The sequence below is a fragment of the Microtus pennsylvanicus genome, chromosome 6, assembly GCF_037038515.1.
Source record: "Microtus pennsylvanicus isolate mMicPen1 chromosome 6, mMicPen1.hap1, whole genome shotgun sequence".
NCBI lineage: Eukaryota > Metazoa > Chordata > Mammalia > Rodentia > Cricetidae > Microtus > Microtus pennsylvanicus.
The window spans coordinates 105,939,347-105,960,141 of NC_134584.1; the positions used below are offsets into that span (position 1 = coordinate 105,939,347).

The following is a 20,795-nucleotide window of genomic DNA, read 5'->3' on the forward strand; positions in this document are numbered from 1 at the left end:
CCCTCCCCCTCCTCTAGCTAGTCCTTTCTAGACCACAGAAAAAAAACCATCTCCCCATCTGCACAAAGGTTAGCTGTGATTGTTACACTTGAAGAGCCAAGGGAGTAGATGCTCAGTGCCCAAGAACACAGAAGAAAACTCGCTCAGTCTGCTTCTGGAAGGGCTGTCTGCAGCGTGTGTGTGTGTGTGTGTGTGTGTGTGTGTGTGTGTGTGTGTGTGTGTGTGTCCGTCCCCTCTGTGGCTCACTGGGGGAAGCAGAGGACAGAGATCTCACAGACACACAGACTTCTCTAGGGAAACTTGCTGGGCATCTGTGAGAACATGAGTCATTTTCTCTGTAAGTTAGGCATCACAGAGAAACTGCTGAGAGGTTAAGCCCCGGGGCAGACCATTACAGCTTCCTCCTGGACGCTTCCTGGAATCTGTGGCTTTCTGCCACTGTCTCAGACTAAAGCTGAGCCCCAACCCCGGTCTCATCATCACTCATCCTGTGCTGGCCTCACCTTCCTCAGAGAGAGAAGATACTTGTTCCTGGCTGTGAAGCTCTCAAGGCCTCACATCCTGGCTAACTCACGGGGGCATGAATGGGCTTGTGTCATGCTCTTTCTGAGGTGAGCTGATGAGCACCAATGAATACATGACGCAATGGTTCAAACTTTAAGGCTGGAAAACAAAGGCCTAGACAGTTCTGACTTCCACACCCACCCAAGGTCTCAAAGTCGTTTGACTGCTGCAGCTCGCTTTCCCCACAGGGGTTTGGACAGGGGAACAAACTCAAGGAAGAAGTGCCCGCTGGATCCTGGGAAACACAGCTTTCAGACGGGACTGTTTCTATAGAAATGGACAAGAACAACAACAAAAAAGATCGGGGCCTCGTGTTTCTGCCCTAGATAGGAGACACTCGACAGAACCTGGAGCCCCTGGCATTGGTTCAAAACTCCTCTCTAAAAGGCCTCCCGTGAAGGCTGGCCTCAGATCTTAGACTGACACCACTATAAACCTCAGGTCCTGGAGCTGTGGAAGAAAGGAAGCGTTTTAAGCAGATTTATGCAAACTGATGGGCATTGTGCTGAGGATATCTGCTTGAATTTAGGTTAGAAATGCCCAGACTCCTTCCTTCCCACGCCCAAGGAAACAGCCTTGAAAGGGGGCACTGGACTTCCCAGCCACAATATGAAGGTCCTACATAGCTCCAATGTCCAAATATGTTAGATGCTCTGGCAAAAGAAAATGGCCCATCTGAGGACCAAAGACCCATCAGAGTGATTGATCAGTCCTGGCCTATTTCCTGCTGATATCGGGTGTTAGACTAGAGGAAGAGGGAAGTATCTACCTGATCAGGATGTGCTCACACAACAGTTGTGAGAGTGGCAGGAGACACTGCCTTCGAAGTCTCAGTTCTACTTTGTCTGGGGACATATCTGCCTCGGTTCTAGCTTGTCTGGGGACATAACTGCCTCACAGAGCAAACAAGCTTCTGAAGAGTGTTACGACGAGAGGCACAGAGGGAAAGCATGTAGAACTGACTGGAAAGATGCTGGGGTTTTCCAAAGTAAAGCTGTATACACACAATACACTGAAAAATACTAATTGAAAGGCCATTGCTAAGTTGGGTGGTAGTGGCGCATGCCTTTAATCCTAGCACTTGGGAGGCAGAGGCAGGCGGATCTCTGTGAGTTCGAGGCCAGCCTGGTCTACAAGAGCTAGTTCCAGGACAGGCTCCAAAGCTACAGAGAAACTCTGTCTTGAAAAACCAAAACAAACAAACAAACAACAAAAAACCCATAAATAAGCCCTTTATTTATGAGTACGGTGCCAGAAATTATCACAGATATGGCAAAAATAGACCTACGAGGATCCTTAAATCTGTTGCTTACATAGAAGAAAAACGACACCATAACCTTCCAATGGAATGCTTGACTAGGCTGTATTACAGGCGCTCGAATATCTACACTATAGCCTCAAATACTATAAAAGAAATTCTCCCAAGGAAAAACAGTGCTCTACAAAGCAGGGAAAAGATCACAAGGAGCCATTTATAGTACACGTCCAACAATTATATATTATTAATAGTTTCACACCGCACAAACGAGGAGAGATGGATCCGAGCCCTGTCTTTGAACCCTGTTCATTAGGCATCGTTTAAACAAGGGGATACCAAGACGGACAGTTGTGGTGGCTTGTGCAAAGGCTGAGGCAAGAGAGCACAAAAAGATGGCGGTGGAAAACAATGTTGAATAGGACTAGAACTGAGCAGACCAATAGGGAGAGGCCGTAGGGTAGAGAAGCATGCGGGGAATGTATCCACTATGCAGGCTGAGAGCCCCTGTGCTTCTGGCTGAGCTGTCCCAGGGCATGCTGGAGGGTCCATCCCCACGCTGGCTTCACTGAAGTTAATCTCCAGCACGCTTGGGGGTCCAGTGCTTCTCCAGAGTGCCAACAGTGGCCAGGCTGAAACCCCACGAGGTTCTGGAGACACACCCTGAATCTACTGTGTTCTGGAGGGCTAAAGAATGTGATTCTTGTTTGAAGCTCATCAATAATGTGGCACTGATCTTAGGGTGATTGGGTGGGGTGCCCCAGTAACACAGAACTCAGGAGGGACACAGGACCAGAAGAAGCTCATGTGTTCAAGGGACTACAGAGCACAGTCCACGTCTAACCGCATCTACCTAAGACTCTTGCTTTCAGAAAACAGAAACAAAAGGGCTGGAGAGATGGCTCAGAGGTTAAGAGCATTTACTGCTCCTGCAGAGGACCCTTGCTTAGTCCTCAGCACCCAGACTGGGTGGCTTGCAGCTGCCTGTAACTGGTTCCAGGAGTTTCTGATGTTCTCTTCTGGCTTCTACCAGCACTAGCAAGAACATGGTGTACACAAACTCAAGTAGGTACATACAGATACTATAGCAGCCCATCAGAGAGGAAGTCATTCCATCCTGCAGGGGAGGAGCTCCTTGAGACGGAAGGTAAACAACTCAAGATAGCTCAGGAAGTACCTGAAACTGACCAGATTTACTAACACCCCCCATCCCCCCAACCCCCCCCCCCCCAAGCCAGAGCAGTTGAGCTGCCAAGAAGACTGAGACCAGACCAGCTTCCTGGAGAAAGTAGAAGTCAGTGGGCTGTCCGGAAGAGGTCTAGACCAGAGTTCCCTGGACAGTCTCCAACCAGACAAGCGTTCGGCAGGCAGTGCAGTGCTCTTCAGGTGCCCAGCTTTTTTGAGCTGTCACGCATGCTGGGGTGGGCTTTGGTGATGCTTTTGTTTTGAGTCATTTCTGCCCCTCACCCATATCCCCTAAGTAGCCCCATTAAAAGTAAGCAATCTTTGGTGGTATCTGGTCTATTTATTATGGGTTCCCAATCTGGGTGTCTCATCTCCCCAGGATTTTTTTTTGTCAAATAACACATACATATATATTAAAAAACAAATCTTTAAAACAAACAAAACCCCTCAAAAACATTAATATGCAATCCTTACCTCCACTTTCCAACCACATCCTAGCCCTTCTTTTCTAACCCCTCATCTTCAACTTCACTTTGCTTATTAGTAGTAGTAACTTTCTCTAAGACAGGCTTTTATATAACCCTGTCTGGCCTGGAACTTCCTACCAGACCAGAGTGGGCTTGAACTCATGGAGATCCACCTGCTTCTGCCTCCCAAATAGTGGAATTAAAGGCAAGAGTCAGGTGTGGTGGTGCATGAAGGGACTCTAGCTAGCCTGGACTCGGCAACCATGACTCTGGCAGGCCTTGCTCTTCTCCCCCAATCCCTCTGCCTAGCTAAAAACCACTAGATTACATAGATTACAGCCCTAAAGCTGGCCACCAAGGTCTGTTCCCTTATTTAGCTACTTCCTCCTCCCGAGGCTCCACAACTAAAGTCCAGCTACCAAACTACCGAGGTCTAGCAATCAGGAGCCCCATTCGGCTACCCTACATGCCCAGTTAAAACTAAACACCTCATCCTAACACAGGGTCGCCCGCCCCTTTCCTTTATAAACTGCCATTTTCCTGCGTGCCACCTCCGTTTCCTCTCCATCTCCTCCAACCAGAGGCAGTCTTTGTTCCCCTCCAGGAAGAATATCCCTTTCCCTTGTTCTCTTCACCTTTTCCTCATCCTCTACTTCCTGTCTTTGTCTCTCATTCCCTGCCATCTGTCCCTCTGAGGCAAATGATTCTCCTTGTACTGAGCTGATACCAATCTCTTACAGTGCATCAGCACCGAAGGTAGAAACGGGGATCTCTGTGAGTTCCAGGTCAGCCAGGCTACACAGCAAGATTCCCCCCACAACCCGAAAGGCATGCATTACCATGCCTAGTTATTATCATTATTCTGTTTGTTTTCAAAACAGGACCTCATTATATGGTTTTGGCTGTCCTGGAACTCACTACATAGATCAGGCTCACTACGTAGATCAGGCTGGCCTTGAACTCACAGAGATCAGCCTGCCCCTGTGTTAGGATTAAAAGTGTGCATGACTGCAGCCAGCTAACTGTTATTTTCTGAGACAGAATTTCATGTAGCCCAAACTGCACTCAAATCCGTATGTACCGAAGGCTCACCCTGAACTCCCCGACTGAACTCCCGATGCTCCTTCCTCTATTTCTCATCGTGCCCAGCTAATATCTCTATTTTCAAAATGCATTTAAATTTGTTTTTGGTTTTATTCTGTGTGTATGAACGCTTCACCTGTATGTATATATGTGCATCACATGTGTAACTGGTGCCCATGGAGGTCAGAAGAGGCACTGGATCCTCTATAACTGTGTTAAGAACGGTTATGGGCCATCATGTGGGTATCAGAACTTGAACTTGGGTCTCCTGCAAGAACAGTCAGTGTTCCTAACCACTGAGCTATCTCTCCAGTACCTAACACCTCTATTTCATAGATGAGAAACTAAGGTGCAGTGATTAGAAAAACAGTCTGACCCGGGAGCTGCAGCTAATAAGGGAACAAACAGACCCAGCCCAAGCACCCTACACGTCACACTACTGATAAACTTTATGCAAACTTCAACTATAGAAGTGTGAAATGAGGGGCTGGAGAGATGGCTCAGCAGGTAAGAACACTGGCTGCTCTTGCAGAGCAGTTCCCAGCATTCACATGGCAGCTCACAGCTGTCTGTAACTCCAGTTCCAGGGGATCCGACACCCTCACACAGACATACATGCAGGCAAAACACCAGTGCACATGAAATAAAAATAAATCATTAAAAAGAAAATACAAGTTTGAAATAATTCCACAAACAAAACTTCATGTGCAAAATTTAAAGACACAGAAATCCTAGCACTTGGGAGGCAGAGGCAGGCGGATCTCTGTGCATTTGAGGCCAGCCTGGTCTACAAGAGCTAGTTCCCGGACAGGCTCCAAAGCCACAGAGAAACCCTGTCTCGAAAAAACAAAACAAACAAACAAACAAAAGACACACAAATCCCTGTCTTGGGGGCTGGAGCGATGGCTCAGAGGTGAAGAGTTCCGGCTGCTCCTCTAGAGAAACTTGGTTCGGTTCCCAGCACCGACATAGTGGCTCACAACTGTCTGTAACTCCAGTTCCTGGGGATCTGATGCCTTCTTTTGACTTTCCTGGGCACACATAAGACGCACTTATATACATGCAGACAGAGCATCATAGAAAATAAATCTTAAAACAACAACAACAAAACCTAAATCCCAATTATCTTGTATTAAAAATAACTGTAGAAACTCACACAGCTGTTAGACTGCAGAGGCGGTGGGGCTGTAAACTCCCGTCTGGCTGGGCCATGCACACACATGTGTTCACATTCAAACATACGTCTCAAATCATGGGTGCTATGAATTATTTGAGGCTTTCCGGAATGCACCCTTTACATCAGTGCAACTGTGCCCTGCCCAAGACTGTCTCCCACAGCACTATCTGGGATTAAGAAAGAATTTATATATCTCTTTCAGTGGTAAAATAGGATCAGAAATGAGCGTCTGCTTTAAGACCAGAAACCATCTTTTAGGGAGCAAAAGACCTGCTAGCAGAATCTGAAGTCTAAAGAAAAATCTGAGGGGAGAAAAATGCTTTTTCTTTTCTTGTTCTGTTTGAACCACTTTCAAGCTCTGAGTGGTTGAGAAAAATGTCGGTGTGAATACATTTGGCAGTCATGTCTAAGTCTTTAAACTTTCAACTGTCTTGGTTTTGGGTGGTTTCAGATGCTTTGGAAACATTCACATTATGGAGTCATAAAAAATGTTACAGTGAAAACTAATGATTTTTAAATAGTGCAGATGCCTTATCTTGGGCTTGCAGCACAGCCCGGCCATAAAAGCTCCGTCTGCCTACACGGGGCTGAGGCGCACAGCCCACTCCATCACTTCTTAGCCGCTGTCTTTCCTAATAAGGCGGCTCCTGATAGATTTCGAAAAATCCAAACACTTCACAATTTTTGTGCTAGCTCCTCCCCATCACCACATCTGTAAAAGATAAAAACAGAGGGCTGGCTCAAATAAATCATGTCCTGTCTACCACTGGAAGACTCCGGAGTGGTCAAAATCAAGATAGATGTGCGTTTCACAATCTGGAAAGATGCCTGCATCTTTTAGCAAGCCAAGCAAGCTGTACAGTAAGATGTATGCATGATATAGTCCAGTTGTTAAAAATTCCTGTGTGTGTGTTCACGTTTTTGTACAGTCGGTGAATTAGCTTGCCACCAAGACTGACAACCCAAGCTGTCCACACCGCAGAAAGAGAAAACCTGACTCCAAACTCTCTACATACACAAATAATGTGTTTTTTTTTAATTTTTTATGATTTATTTATCTTTATTTTATGTGCATTGGTGTGAAGGTGTCATATCCCCTGGAACTGGATTTTCAGACAGTTGTGAACTGCCTTGTGGGTGCTGGGAATTGAACCTGGGTCCTCTGAAAGAGCAATCAGTGCTCTTAACTGCTGAGCCATTTCTCCAGCCCACAAATAATGTTTTAAAAAATTAAAAGAATCTACAAAATAGGAATATATTAAGCCACTAACTGTGCTTGCTCATAGGGAGTAGAATCTGGAAAAAGAACTACCTTGTATGTATTTACGATTTGCTGCAACCGACGAGGAGTTAGTCTGCTAAGTCCAAATTCTCTGTCTGCTATGCTCAGTGTGACCTGGGGGCGGGGGGGGGGATTACTTAACTGACTTCAGTTCCCTCACCTGTAAAACTGGGTGACGGTACCTCCTTTAAACCATGCTTGAGACTTTAATGAGCCAGTATGTATCGAGAGCTTAGAATCACGCCTGTCACATAGAAAGGGCCACACATTTTACTGTAAAAGTGTTTACATCTATAGGGAGCATATGTGCATGGTTTAATTAAAACCTCAGGGGTTGGAGAGACGGTAGCAGTTAAGAGCACACACCACCCTCACAAAAGATAAACTTGCAAACTATTGGCTCACAGGCCAAAGGTAGAGAAGAACCCAGTGGGAGTAGGGTTCAGTCCAAACTGGGGAATGCAGGGAAACTCCGTAATGGAATAAAGACCATAAAGGATAAGGATAAAAAGGTCTGGGAGGCTGTTGGGAAGCTGGGCTGAGGGACTCCATAGGGAGAGGGCTGGGCGTGGGGCTTGTGTCTTGTTCTGGCTTGTATGTGGGGAACCCACAAGCAGCTCTTTACCCCATGCCTAAAGATACAAGACAGGGCTTGTCCCATGAAGGCAGCTCAGCCAGCAGTTAGCCTGAAGCAGGACACCCAGGATGTGCCAAGAGGCACGGAACCCTTAGCAGACCCTCCAACTGTCTCTCCAAATAGCCTGAGCAGAACCTTCCTCGTAGCCCCAGGGCACTGGGGCACTCAGAGCGTCTAGGTGGAGCTTAGAGGAACTAGCCTCGGGTCACACAGTTTGGGGTAAGCATCAAGATAGAAATTTCCCCTTTCCTTTAAGTACATAGGTCTGTTTCTTCTGGCTGTTTTAACCAGAGTCTAAAAGGATCTGGGGGATGGGGATATGATCTTTCAATACAGCTCAGGTTGGCATTACTCATGGTCCTCCCACCTCAGTTTCCTGAGCACTAGGCTTACAGACCTGTGTGCTACATGCTCAGTTTAGATGGTGATTCTCATTTCTCTATAAAGTGACCCATGACCATGAGATGGGTCGGTGCCTGCCACCAAGTCTGACGGCCTGAGTTTGATCTTCAGGACTCACACGCTAGAAGGAGAGAACCAACTCCTGCAAGCTGTCCTCTGACCTTTAAGTGCCTGCTATTGCATACATGCACACACACACACACACACAATTATAACAAGAGACAGATCAGGAAAGGTCCTATGGCCCTCAAGTTTGAGAAAGGAAGCCAGGCCTGGCAGAACATGGATGTAATTCTACCACCTGGAAGGCTGCAGCAGGAAGGTCTCCAGTTCCAGGCTAGCCTGTGTCTCGAGAGTTAGGAGACTCTTCTAGAAATATGAACGTGCACTCCTATACATGTAATTCGAGGGATCAAAGACTTGCTAATCATGCGCTCTACCACCGAGCTAGCTCTACCTCCAGTCCTCTGAGGCAGTCTATTTATGTATTTATCAAGACAAGCTGCTCTGCTCCACAGTCTTCTGCCCCAGACTCTCAAGTCCTAGAATTACAGGCATGCACCATCACGCCCAGCTTTCAGGCGCCTTCTATTCTCCTGCCTCCACCTTCCAAGTCCTAGGATCCCTGGCATGTCCCACAATGCCTGGCCCTTAGGCACTCTCCAATGAGCCAAGATGGGATCCTGAAGTTAAGAAGGGAGAGGAAGGCCTGGGATTACAGCTCCTCAGCCCAGAGCTCTCCCTCAGGCCATGAGGCGAAGCAGCCGGCCATCTGTACTCATTAAGTTAGGTTCCCCCACACACCTGGCTGTGTGGCTCTGAGCCGTCTTCTCTGTTGCTAAGTCAGGGACAAAGGCGAAGCAGGAGTTTAAAGAGGTTTGCTTTGGTAGAATGAGGTATTTTCGAGCAAGACCAGGGTAGCTGCAGCCTGCATCCTAGGTAGCTAGTGGAGTTTCTAGGCCACTGTTGCTAAAGCTCCCAGGAACCCAGAAGGGTGAGGTTGGGAATCAGGCAGTGGTTGGGAAGTCTTTCAAGCTCTACTATCCAAGGCCAGGGGTGGGAGGTGTGGGTCAAGCCGAGGCAGAGAATGAACAGCCAGTGGCAGTGTCTGCTAAGAACGTCAGCCGGAGCCCTGCCAGGCCTGGTATCTGAACCCCACCCCCATCCTAAAGGAGATGCCACAGCGGTCGGACGGAAGTGTTCAGCCTCACCACTCCAGTTCACGGTGATTAACAGAGACCAGGGGAGGGAACAGGAATTCAAGGCTCCTGAGTCAGAGGTTAGCTATTTCCAATCTTCCCCTGGCTTGTCTGGAGTCAGAGGACTAGCAATAGCTCTCCCTCAACCACCTGATTCCCACATGGTTAGCACTGTACGCTTAGGGGGGCTCAAGGTCCGATTCCATAGCAGAGTGTAGATGACACTAGGCAAGTCACAAAATTACTAATGTAGGTTTCCAATCCCGCCAACTGGGGCCAATTCCACCCGTCCCGTGGGGCCTTTTAGGAGGATTAAAGGGGCTTAGTACATAAAGGACAAAGTGTGATTCTGGAATGCGTAAGCTCTCAAGAAGTGGCACTCAGGGGCTGGTGAGACAAGTCAGTGGATAAAGGTGCTTGCCACCAAGCCTGGCAACCACGTTTGATGCCTGAATCCCACATGGCAGAAGGAGAGAGGCGACTCTTGGAAGCTGTCCTCTGACCTTCTCCACTCACGGATCCCGCACACACATGAACACACAATAAATAAATATAATAAAAAAGAGATCGCGTTTAGACTGACGGCTTTTGGACCTTTTCTCGCTAGTTCCTCTGCCCAAATAAACAAAGTGAGGGATAAGGGTCAATGCACAAAACATCGTCTGGGCTGAGGAAAGCCAGGGAGGAGAGGCAAGGGTGGGGGACACAGCGTGGGGGTTCAGCATCCTGGCTTCAGCAAGGCTATGGCAGGGCCTAGGCATCTGTCCTGCCTTTCCTGAACATTACCTAGCTGCCTTTGCTGAGGCTCAGACAGTCCTAAACAGTTCTCACTTCCCCTCTCCATTTTGCACTCTATGGTCCAGCCATATGAACTGGATTTAGTCCTGGAATCCGTGCCGATCACCTGCAGGAGCATTCCCTGCCATATCTCATGTCCAGCTCTCTAGCCTGGTTCCTCCCCAGTCTCTAAGACATCATTTCCTATAGGTGCCGTCCTAGTATTCCCTTCTAATGTCAATCTCAACTCCTGCCCACCCCAATACTTATTTTGGCTGTCTCTCCACTTTTCAAAGCAGCCTTTGAAGCTCAGGGCTTTTGTACATTTGTTCACTAATGGATCCCCAGCACCTAGAACATAATCGGGCACACGCTGTAATCCCAGCACCAAGGAGGCTGAGAAGAGAGGATCAGGACGATGTGGGCTACATAGTGTGAGCCTGTCTGAAGTAGGGTGGGGCATAGGGTGGTGTTGAATTGAGGATTAGCAATTACAGTTGCCTGAAGACGGACCCTGTGTGTGTTTCTAATTGGGCGCTCACAAGAAGCTATGGGTCTTGCTCAACTCTGAATCTCACAGCAAGTACATGCCCAGGCATTTGTGGGCTGAATGACCACTTCAGCTTGGCTTTAGATCTCAGATACTTCACTGCTTCTATAATGAGGGGTGAACTGGATTTGACCATGGGACAGAATGAGAAAGCTGCTTCCCGCCCTTGCCCTGGCCAGGATGAAAATCTCTGCCTAGAAAGCTACAGCCCTTGTCAGGCTTTGTGGTGGTTTGAATGAGAATGGCTCCCATAGGCTCATATTTGAGTGTCTGGTTCCCAGCTGGTGGACAGTTTAGGAAGGATCAGGAGGTGTGGTCTTGTTGGAGGAGGGTGTCACTGGGGGTGGGTCACACCAGGCCCAGTCTCTCTCTGCCTCCTGTTTGTGGATCAACTGTTCATGCCTGTGTGCCCTCACACTCTCCACCACGATGGTCATGAACTAACCCTCTGAGATAGTAAGAAAGACCCTCATTAAATGTTTTCTTCTAGAAACTGCCTTGGTAATGGTGTCTCTTCACAGAAATAGAACAGTGACTAAGACAGGTTTCCTTCCTATTTTGGGGAAAAGGAACAACCTTTAACTTAACAGCAAACAGGATGAGAGTCTACCCCAAGGGGAAGGACCAAATGCATACTAAAAACCTGCTGTGTCCTTAGCACTTGGCCATATGAGAAACCAGTCTAGGAGGTAACAGCATCCAAAAGACAGCATCATCTTAGGACAGAGGACAGCTATTCACTTGATACAATACCATACAGTACTGGGCTGCACAGGAGACCCAGGGTTAACCCAGCAAATGTGTTCAGAAAGGGACACAGGTTCAGAAGAAGATGAGAACAAAAATCTCATGGGCTGGGTATGATGACACACATCTTTAGTCCCAGCACTTGGGAGGCTAAGGTAGGTAAATCTCCAAGAGTTCAAAGTCAGCTCAGTCTATGTGAGTTCCATGTATGACAGGGCAACATTATGAGAACCTGTCTCGAAAAGATAAAAAGATGTTCATGAGGGAAGACGGGGGTGTAGCTCAATGGCAAAGAACCTGCATAGTATGCACTTTAGAGTCCCTGCAGGAACTGTGTGTATGTGCGTGTGTATGTGTGTGTTGTACAGAGTACTAATAGCCAAAACTACTCAAATGGCCATTGACAGCCTTGCAGAACCACAGATGGTCACACAGTGGGATAAAACAGTGAGACTCAACTGCCCTCACACCCAGAATCATGAAGATCTCAACATGGGCAACGAAAGAAGCCAGGTCCAAGAGTATATAGTTCATTTCATATCTTTCTTTCCTTTAACACAAGGTCTTACAATGTAGCCCACGCTAGCCTTGAACTCAAGACTCTCCTGCCTTCTTTCCCTTCTGTGCTGAATTACAGTCATGCATCACCACCATTCCCAGTTTATACGATCTTTCCTGTCTGTTTCTTATTCGCTTTTTATTTAGTTTGTGTGTGTGTGTGTGTGTGTGTGTGAGAGAGAGAGAGAGAGAGAGAGAGAGAGAGAGAGAGAGAGAGAGAGAGAGAGAGAGAATCACAGCACACGCACACACATGCAGGAGAGAGAACAACTTTCAAGAATCAATTCTTGCTCTCCACCATGTAGGTTCCAGGAACTGAACTCAGGTTTGGCAGTAGGTGTCTATCTGCTGAGCCATCTCATTGGCCCATTTGTTTTTTTGAGACAAGTTCTTAAATATCACAGGCTGAGGGTGATCTAGAATTTCTGATCTTTCTGCCATTAATTCCCAGGTGCTGGGGTTGCTGGGAGGGTACTACATGACTATACATAATGTTCTAATGCAGGCAAATTAATCTAGGGTATCAGAAATAAGAATAGTAGTTATCTTGAGAGAAGGGTAGCTGGAAGGCAAGGGGCATCTGAGTTACCAGTGATGCCATTTCTTGGTCTGTGTGCTAGGTACACGGGCATTTTAAGCTGGTGATGCCAATAAGCTAATTAATTTGGCACTTATCTCAACATATTTATTCTTTTCTTAAAATTACATTTATTTGCCAGGTGCTGGTGATGCATGCTCTAAATCCCTGCACTTGGGAGGCAAAGACAAGTGGATCTCTCTGAGTTCGAGGCCAGCCTGGTCTACAGTGTGAGTTCCAGGACAGCCAGGACTACACAGAGAAACTTTGTCTCAAAAACCAAAAAATAAATGATAAATAAATTACATTTATTTAGTTAGCTATGGCAAGGGAAGGAGGGAAAGCCAGTTTACCTGGTATGCATATGGAGGTCAGAGGACAACCTGCACGAATGGCTGCATCTCTTTCCACCACGTGGGTCCCAGAGATCAAATTAGGGTCACTGTGCTTGGAGACAAGTGCCCTAAATGAGCTGCCACCTCTCCGGCCCTCAACAGAAGTTACTCTTCAACATCAGTCTCCTAACACAGACTGTCTGGCATCAGGACAGAAGCCTCCCTGATCTTGGCAGGCGCCTTCTCCCCTCCTCTCACGGCCCGCTCCATGTGTTTCACAGAACTTCAGCTTCTGACCCTAGCTGCTCACCATCCTTCAAAAGCGACACCTTCCTCCTGGTGCAGTAGGGAGGGGAGAACACTCGTTCTGGGTAACCTAGGAACACAGTGCTAGGAGAGGAGGTGACTGGAGGTTTGAGACCTGCCCCTCTGACACGAGGGAAGGTGACAGCGGGCAGTCTTCAGCAACCAGCCCTCCCCCTGCTAAGCGAGGAAGGCAGCTGGCTGAGCTCCAAACCCCAGTTCCCTACCCTTCATTCCTCGGAGGCAGATTTATGGGGCACTACAGAATCCCCTTGGGCTATGGAAGCAGCCAACTAGGACTTACATTCTGGACTCTCTGCTGATTCTGCCCCCCAGTGACTCCATTTTACATCTAAGGGGAAGGTACTATCACCTGCTTTGCCAGGCAACCATTGCACTAAAGAATAGCTCACACCAGACTGTAAGCTTCCTAAAGGCAGGGACTTATATTCCTTCATTGTTAGATAAACTTCTAAAACAGACCCTGAAACATTCAGATCTCGGTTACATGTATGTGGAAAGGATGGCCTATAACTCCAAACTAAAGGCGGGGTTTTTATACTTAATGGCTGAGCTAAACACAATCATCTTGAAACTAACCCAAGCTCAGTCACATTCATTAGTGAAAGCTTCCTACGATCAGCTTCCAGTCTCACCCAAAGGCTTCCTAAGAATTGGTCAATACTGCTGAGGGGGTCCCAATTGGGGCCTGAGTGTCTCTGATCAATGTCATGAAGCTGTTTCTCTCAACTGCTCAACATCAAGGATGGGTAGGTGGCTGTGGCTCCTCACCTCTGACTACTACACTCCTACCTCACGAGTTCCCTCCTCTCTCCTCTCCTTTGTCTCAGGTCTCAGATCACACAGGCCCCATTGGGATAGGTTGGAAGAGGGCAATATCCCTGTTCCCTTCCCTTCCAGATTAACTTCTCTAGTCAAGCTCCTAATACTAGCACCCTGAGAGACTGAATCCTGTGGAGAAGTATTTCTGGAAAATCCTACAATAAGAAAATCTGACTATCTGGGCATGGTGGCATATGCCTTTAATCCCAGCACTCGGGAGGCAGAGGTAGAGCGAGTGGATCTCTGTGAGTTGGAGGCCAGCCTGGTCTACAGAGTGAATTCCAGGCCAGCGAGGGTTACATAGTGAGATCCTGTCTTAAAAACAAATGAACAAACAGGGCTGAAGAGAAGGCTCAGACATTAAAGGCTGGGCTCACGGCCAAAACAACAACAAACCAACCAACCAAACAAGCAAAAGACTACGAACTCACGGGAATAGGGGCTGTGACTGGTGGCTGTGAGATTCGAGATCCAGCATTCATTCTGATTACGCCTCCCACACAATAGGGAGTCAGAAAATTCTTCAAGTTCTAGCTGGGGGCTGCAACAATGACCATGGTAAAATCACAACCACCAGAATTCCTGTTGTAAAATGGGTTGGCCAGGTGGGTATGGCAGAGGCAGGACAATCTCTCCGAGTCCAAAGTCAGCCTGATCTACACAGTTCCAGGCTAGCCAGGACTACATAATGAGACCCTAATCTTTAAAAATGGGATGGGGGGGCAAAAAATAGACTGACCTTCACAAAGATTGTCTTGATTTCTTCCAGTGGACCTCCTGGGCCTTGGGCGGGTAACAGGAAGTAAAGTTCTGTCTGGGAGCCTCAAAGATGTTCCTGAACTGTCGAACAAATTAAACCGAGGAAGCCGTCCCTTTGTCTCTCCATCTTTAAACCTCTGGCAGGGTCTGGCTATGGGGTTTCTCAAGTCCCAGCTCTGAGATTAAGACCTCAAAGTATTTAATATTCACCTTCCCTGCTTCAAGGGAATGTTTGGAGGGTAAAGCAAGCTCGGAGCTGTGCAAGGGCTTTGAAGAGGAAGGTAGACACACAAACAAGGTGCTAATTATACCAGATCTTTCTTTTGAGCTCGACTTCACAGCCGCTTATAATATCCATAACCCAGGGGCACAGAGGGATTGTAATATGGAAAGTATTGTTTGCCTGGCCAAACTTGAGGGTTTGTATGTACCCGCAGGATAACCCCTTCAACCTTGTCAGATCCAAGGACGTTGATGTTTTAAGAAGGGGGACTAGGGTGGTGGTACTGAAGTAGAAGCTTCTCAGCAGGTGAAGACCTTGAGGAAATATACTGGGGAATAAGGCATCTATTTTTGGTGTTGTTAGGGAGTTTCATTTATTTAAAATTTAGTTTTGCAGGGGCTGGAGAGAGAGAGATCAGTGGCTGAGAGCACTAGCTCTTCTTCCAGAGGACCCAGGTTCAATTCCCAGCACCCACAAGGCAGCTCACGCTGTCTGCAACAGTTCCAGGGGATCTGAGATCCTCATACTAATGCACATAAAATAAAGCTAAATAAATTGTAAAAAATTAGTTTTGCAGTGTTAAGGATCAAACTCAAGGCCTCATCTGCCACTGAGCTATACCCACAACTCTTCTTATTTACCTTCTTTAAGAGATGGAATCTTGGGCTGGAGAGATGGCCCAGTGGTTCAGACCGGTAGTCGTTCCTGGAGAGGACTTGGGTTTAGTTCCTAGCACTCACATTGGGTGGCTTATGAGCCCTGTACCTTCAGTTCCAGAGGACTGGTGCCCTCTCCTGGCCTCTGTGGGCACATGTGTGGTGCACAAACATTCATGCAGATGCGTGTGTGCACACACACATAGATAGGGTACTCAGTTGACTCAGCAGGTGAAAAAGCTTGCTGAGCACGTCTGAAAACTTGAGTTCAATCTTGGGAAAACCACGGAGGAAGGAAAGAATAGACTCCTGAATGCACTGTGGTCACAAATAATAAATATGTTGTTTTGTTTTTTGAGATAGGGTCTTAACTGTGTTGCCTTGGCTGTCCTGGAACTGGCTCTGTAGACCGGGTTGGACTCTAACTCAGAGATCACCTGCCTCTGCCTCCTGAGTAATGAGATTAAAGGCATGTACAATCACACAAAACTATTTTTTTTTAAGAGAGAGGATTTTGCTACCTTTTCTGTGTTGGCCGTTAATTCCCAGGGCCAAGGGATCCTGCCCCAGCTTCTGGGGTAGCCAGGACTACAAGCATGCCATCCAGCTTGAAGAGTCTCAACTTCTTAGCACCATATGGGCCCAGGAGCTTTTTCTTACTTAAAACCCAGAGTGACTTCCCATTTCCAGGGAAGTCAAGGTGTACTAAGCATATTAGCCCACTCTTTGTTTCATAAACCAGGTGCGTTCTTGGCACAAACCTACCATTTTCACGACCATAAACCAGACATTCGAGAAAGCAGCATTTCCTTAGGAAAAAAAAGTTTTAAAATTCGTGATATCACCGGGAAGCACTGGCCAACTCAATCACGTAATCAAAAACCTGATCAGCACTTGTCCGCAACCTGGAGCCAAGTAAAGTGACAGCTAATCTGATATATATTTTTGCTTTGGTAAGGAAGATAAGACACTCACAACACAAAGCCATACCTGCTCTCGCAATACAGCAGAGAATGCAATGTTGGGGGTGGGGAGGTGGATTTGGGAGAGGTCTGGTGAGCCATAGTGCTTCCTCAGGGAGCCAGAATTGGATTTGGGGCCCTGCCCAAGTTAACATTTTTACAGGTTGGCTCAGTTGCAGTTTCTTAGCCCGCCAGTAATAAAGCCATGTGCAAGAATCTAAAGTTTATGAGGCATGGCCTCTTAATGCCTGGTCTCCGGCTCCCTACAGCCAAGCCTTTAAGGAACCTTGCCTAGCCGGGGTGTTAATTATTTTGTCAATCTGCAGAGTTATTTGAGCAAAGTTTTTTGTTTGTTTAAGGAGTTCTACAGACTCAAGGGCCTCACTTTTTGTGGAGACACAAAGGAGAGTCATTCTGCCCTTAAGCTGTGACACCCCCATATTCAGGCTGTGGACATGTGTACGGAGGGTGAGCGTTTGATGGAAGCACTTAAAAATGCTAGGTGGTAAATGTTCTGAAAGTCGTTTAAACTATAGATCCCCTCCCCAGAAAAAAATGCATACAAAAGTCCTCTGGAACTTCACTCAAGGATCCCAAGTTACTCCTGGTTTAACAACGTCGGTTTGATCTACAGAGAAAAGCCCATTGTCCTCTCTAGTCAGGAGCCCCCACCAGCTGGTAGATGCTCGAGTCTCATGGCACACGGGTTCTCAGCACCAAAATGACCCTCCACTTTCAAGTTTTTTTTTTTTTTAATTTGAATGGAGAAAAGCGCAACTGAAAGATCAAAATGTGCTTTGATCGTTTACTCAGACTCCTCCAGCTTGGGACACAGAAGCGCCCTCCCCCACGCCCCCACCCTGTGACTCAAGTGATCTAACATCCTACTACCAGGATGCTTGGAGTGCGGGACCTAGTGTGTCCCCTGTGCGTGATGGCCTCTGCCCAGGTGTGTCAGGCCATTCGCAGGCAGACTGCAGGGGCTCAGGCCCTCCGGGAAGGGCAGGGTTAAGAGTGCATTCCAGCCCGGGAAGAAGGGGGGTGGGGAGGGCAGCCCAGAGAAGAGAAACAGACCCGGTCTGTCTGTCGGAGACACAAAGCACGGTTCACAAAGGGGGCCCGAGTAGGGCGAAGGGGGCTGCCCGGGGCACCGCTCATCCCCACACCTGCGCGGGGGTTTTGGGAGGAATGTGCACTGCGCATTCCTCGGCCCTGGCCGGCGCGGGAGATGTTTTCCACGTCGGGGCTGGGTGAGGGGCTCAGCCACCAGGCACTAGGAGGTCAAGACAAGCAGCGGCTGCTGCGCAAGGAGGAGCTGGACTCGGGTGGGAGCACCGTTGCTCAGCCTTCTCGAGCCCATCCCAGCCCGGGAACCACTTTTTGCGCCTTCCCAGGATGTGAGGTGGCTCCAGACATCCCCAGCTCTGGTCCAGATACCCCACCGGAGGATCACAGCAAAGCCGACCAAGTGTGATCTTCCGCTGGCTCCAGGAGGGTCTTACCTTTCCCCAGCGTTTGGCTGGGCTCCAGATCAGTTCCTCCCGCCTCCAAGGTCACTTCAGCCTCCCCGAAGTGCACCGGGTAGGGTTCGGAAGCCACGCTTGGTAGCCAGCAAACCTGCGTCTGAGAGCAGAAGGGTTAAGAGGGAGGCTGAGTCACAGGCGTCCCCGGTTCTGCACACCCATCCCTGAGAGTCCTCGGTGGGCCCCCGTAACATCCTTGGAGCCAAGGAACACAGCCCTGAGGTTCGTGCCCCCCTCCCCCGCCCCCGCCCGACGCCCTCAGCGTGAGAACCCCGCCCGCTCTCCAGGGAGCAATCTGGGTTAGGACTAGTGCAAGGCACTGTGGTACCTGAAGCAGGAGGAGCAGGGAGGCGAGAGACCCACTAAGGAGTCCCATGACTGGAGGGAAGTGAAGAGGCTGCCACGACGGTAGGACTAAAGTGCCTGGTACAGTTTTGAGCACCGCGGCTCACTAAAGCCCGCGGGAGGAGGCCAGGTGCGCTCAGGTAGCCGCTGATTGGTCCAACGTCACAAGGTCACGCCCCCTCGCAGGTGGAGCCGAGGCTAGCCTGCCGGAGGCACAAGCGAAGCCCCTGTGGACCCGCCCTGGTTCCCTCCGGCGACCTCCCTGCTCTTTTGGAACTACTCCTGAAAGGTATCCCGTAGCTCTTGCAGGGTTCTGGTTTCTCTGGAAAATAGTATAACAAAACAAAACCCCCAATCGACTCCACCTCAGCCCCTGTAGCACGAGAAGACAAATATTCCATTGCTGGCAACTACAACGGAAAAAAAGTGGAGACGCATCTGAAACCCAACAAAAAACAGAGGCTTCCCATTCATGCTGCCGGAGGCGTCGTGTTCAAAGCTTTGACGGAGGCAAGGCGTGTCTTCACACCAGCTACTGCGGGGTCTGCCCTCTGCCACTTTCTCCACCTCCCACGCGAGCCCTCTGGGAGCGTTGGGGATTTGAAACTGCATCGAGGTCTCAAAGGACCGCGGTACACGATCTGATATACGTTTGAGAGAATAGTTACTTCCGTTTGCAGCTGAACAAATGGTAGGAAACAAGCAGAGAAAGCCCCAGAGTTTGGAAGCCATAGTAACTTCAAAGGGCTTGAGGTAGGGAGACAGTTATGAGTTGTTAGCCCCGTTATTTCCAGCACCCGCAATAAAAATGCTTTCTTCCCCCTTGAAATGTTTCTTCAATTTGATGTTAAATACAAATAATGGCGATTTTATTTTATCTATTATTGTTATATGTGTCTATGGGCCCACTGCACACATGCGCAGGTCAGAGGAGGGCCTTGCGGGGTTCTCTCCTTAGTTCTGGAGTTTGAACTTAGGGCATCAGGATTGTGCAGAAAGAGTTTTGCTGCTAAGCCATCTCCGTTGCCCTCCTATTTTTTTTTTTAAAAGTAGAATCTCACACTGTAGTCTCAGGCTGGAGAACCCCAGAATGATGCCTGAATCTACCTGCCCTTCTTACCACAAGTCTCTGACTGAGCAACGGAACTTGCAACACAATCAGGCAAGCACTGGCACTACTTGCTCCACTAGGTGGGATTCAGGCTTGGATCCCACCTCTTACTGAGATGGAACGCTTACCTATCCATTGGTGTATGGAACTATTTTGACATCTACCCTCTAAAGTACTGTACTAGAGCCAGGAGTGGTGTTCTATGCCTTTAATCCCACTATGGGATGGGGGACAAGATGATTACTGCAAGTTCAAGGACAACCTGCACTACATAGTGAGCCAGTGCTTCAAAAACAGGTGCGTAGAATACAGAAAGGGAGGGGGGGGCTGGAGAGATGGTTCAGAGGTTAAGAGCATTGCCTGCTCTTCCAAAGGTCCTGAGTTCAATTCCCAGGAACCATATTGTGGCTCACAACCATCTGTAATGAGGTTTGTGATCTCTTCTGGCCTGCGGGGATACACGCAGAAGGATTATTGTATACATCATCATCATCATAATAATAATAAGAATAAGAATAGAGAAGACAGCTCAGTGGGTAATGTGCTTTGGTAAAGTCCTATGTTCAAATCCCCAGGACCTATGTAATATGGAAAACAGTAGCCCATCTGTAATCTCCTATGGAGGACTGGGAGGAGGATGGGAAGCTATCAGGCTAGCTAGCCCGGTTTATGGCGTCAAACCACAGAAAACCTGTCTCAAACAAGGTGAAAGATAGGACTGCTACCTCGACGGTTGTCCTGCGGCCATGCACCTGGACGTCTACTCACATACATGAACACACACCACCCCACCCCCACCCCACACAATACTGTACTCGGCTGTATTAGGATTAAGTGAATATGTGCACATGAGGATTGAACAGATTAATGTGTTAAAAACGCTGAACTCGGTAGTTGGCACAGAGCAAGGGCCCAGTGTTGTCGTTATTAGGGATGCGGACCATTTGGCTTCCCTGCCAGCCGTTCCTCTCCTAGCCAGCACCCCCATGTCCATAACTAAGAGAATGAGCAGTGTCGGAATCCTTCAATTTCACGGCTGAGGGTACCTGGCATCTGCTATCTCTGGGATCTTCAGTGATCCTCGCAGTCCCAGCAGCTGTGGTGGGTGGAGGCAACTTGCAGGAAAAGCCCAAGGCAGCTAGCTAGTGGCCTGGCGCTCCTGCTGGGGACGCTTGCCGAGTCCTAGGTGCGTGCACGAGTTGCTCTAAGACTCTGGCCCAGGGGGACAGGGCGGCCCGACCTATTCCTCGCCCCCAAAGTTCCCCGCGCCGGCGC

The 20,795-nt window shown here is 48.4% G+C and overlaps 1 protein-coding gene across 1 annotated transcript in view; it reads right to left on the minus strand.

Annotated features, from left to right (window-relative positions):
* The window catches only part of Cdh3 (cadherin 3), a 47,918-nt gene extending 29,394 nt beyond the window's left edge, over positions 1 to 18,524 (minus strand). Inside the window, exons 1-2 of the mRNA XM_075977114.1 lie at positions 18,393 to 18,524; positions 18,044 to 18,164 (exon numbers count right to left, since the gene is read on the minus strand). Coding sequence (XP_075833229.1) covers positions 18,044 to 18,164; positions 18,393 to 18,440 — 169 coding nt within the window. The 5' untranslated portion in view covers positions 18,441 to 18,524. The remainder of the gene's footprint in view (positions 1 to 18,043; positions 18,165 to 18,392) is intronic.
* Positions 18,525 to 20,795: the final 2,271 nt, after the last annotated feature.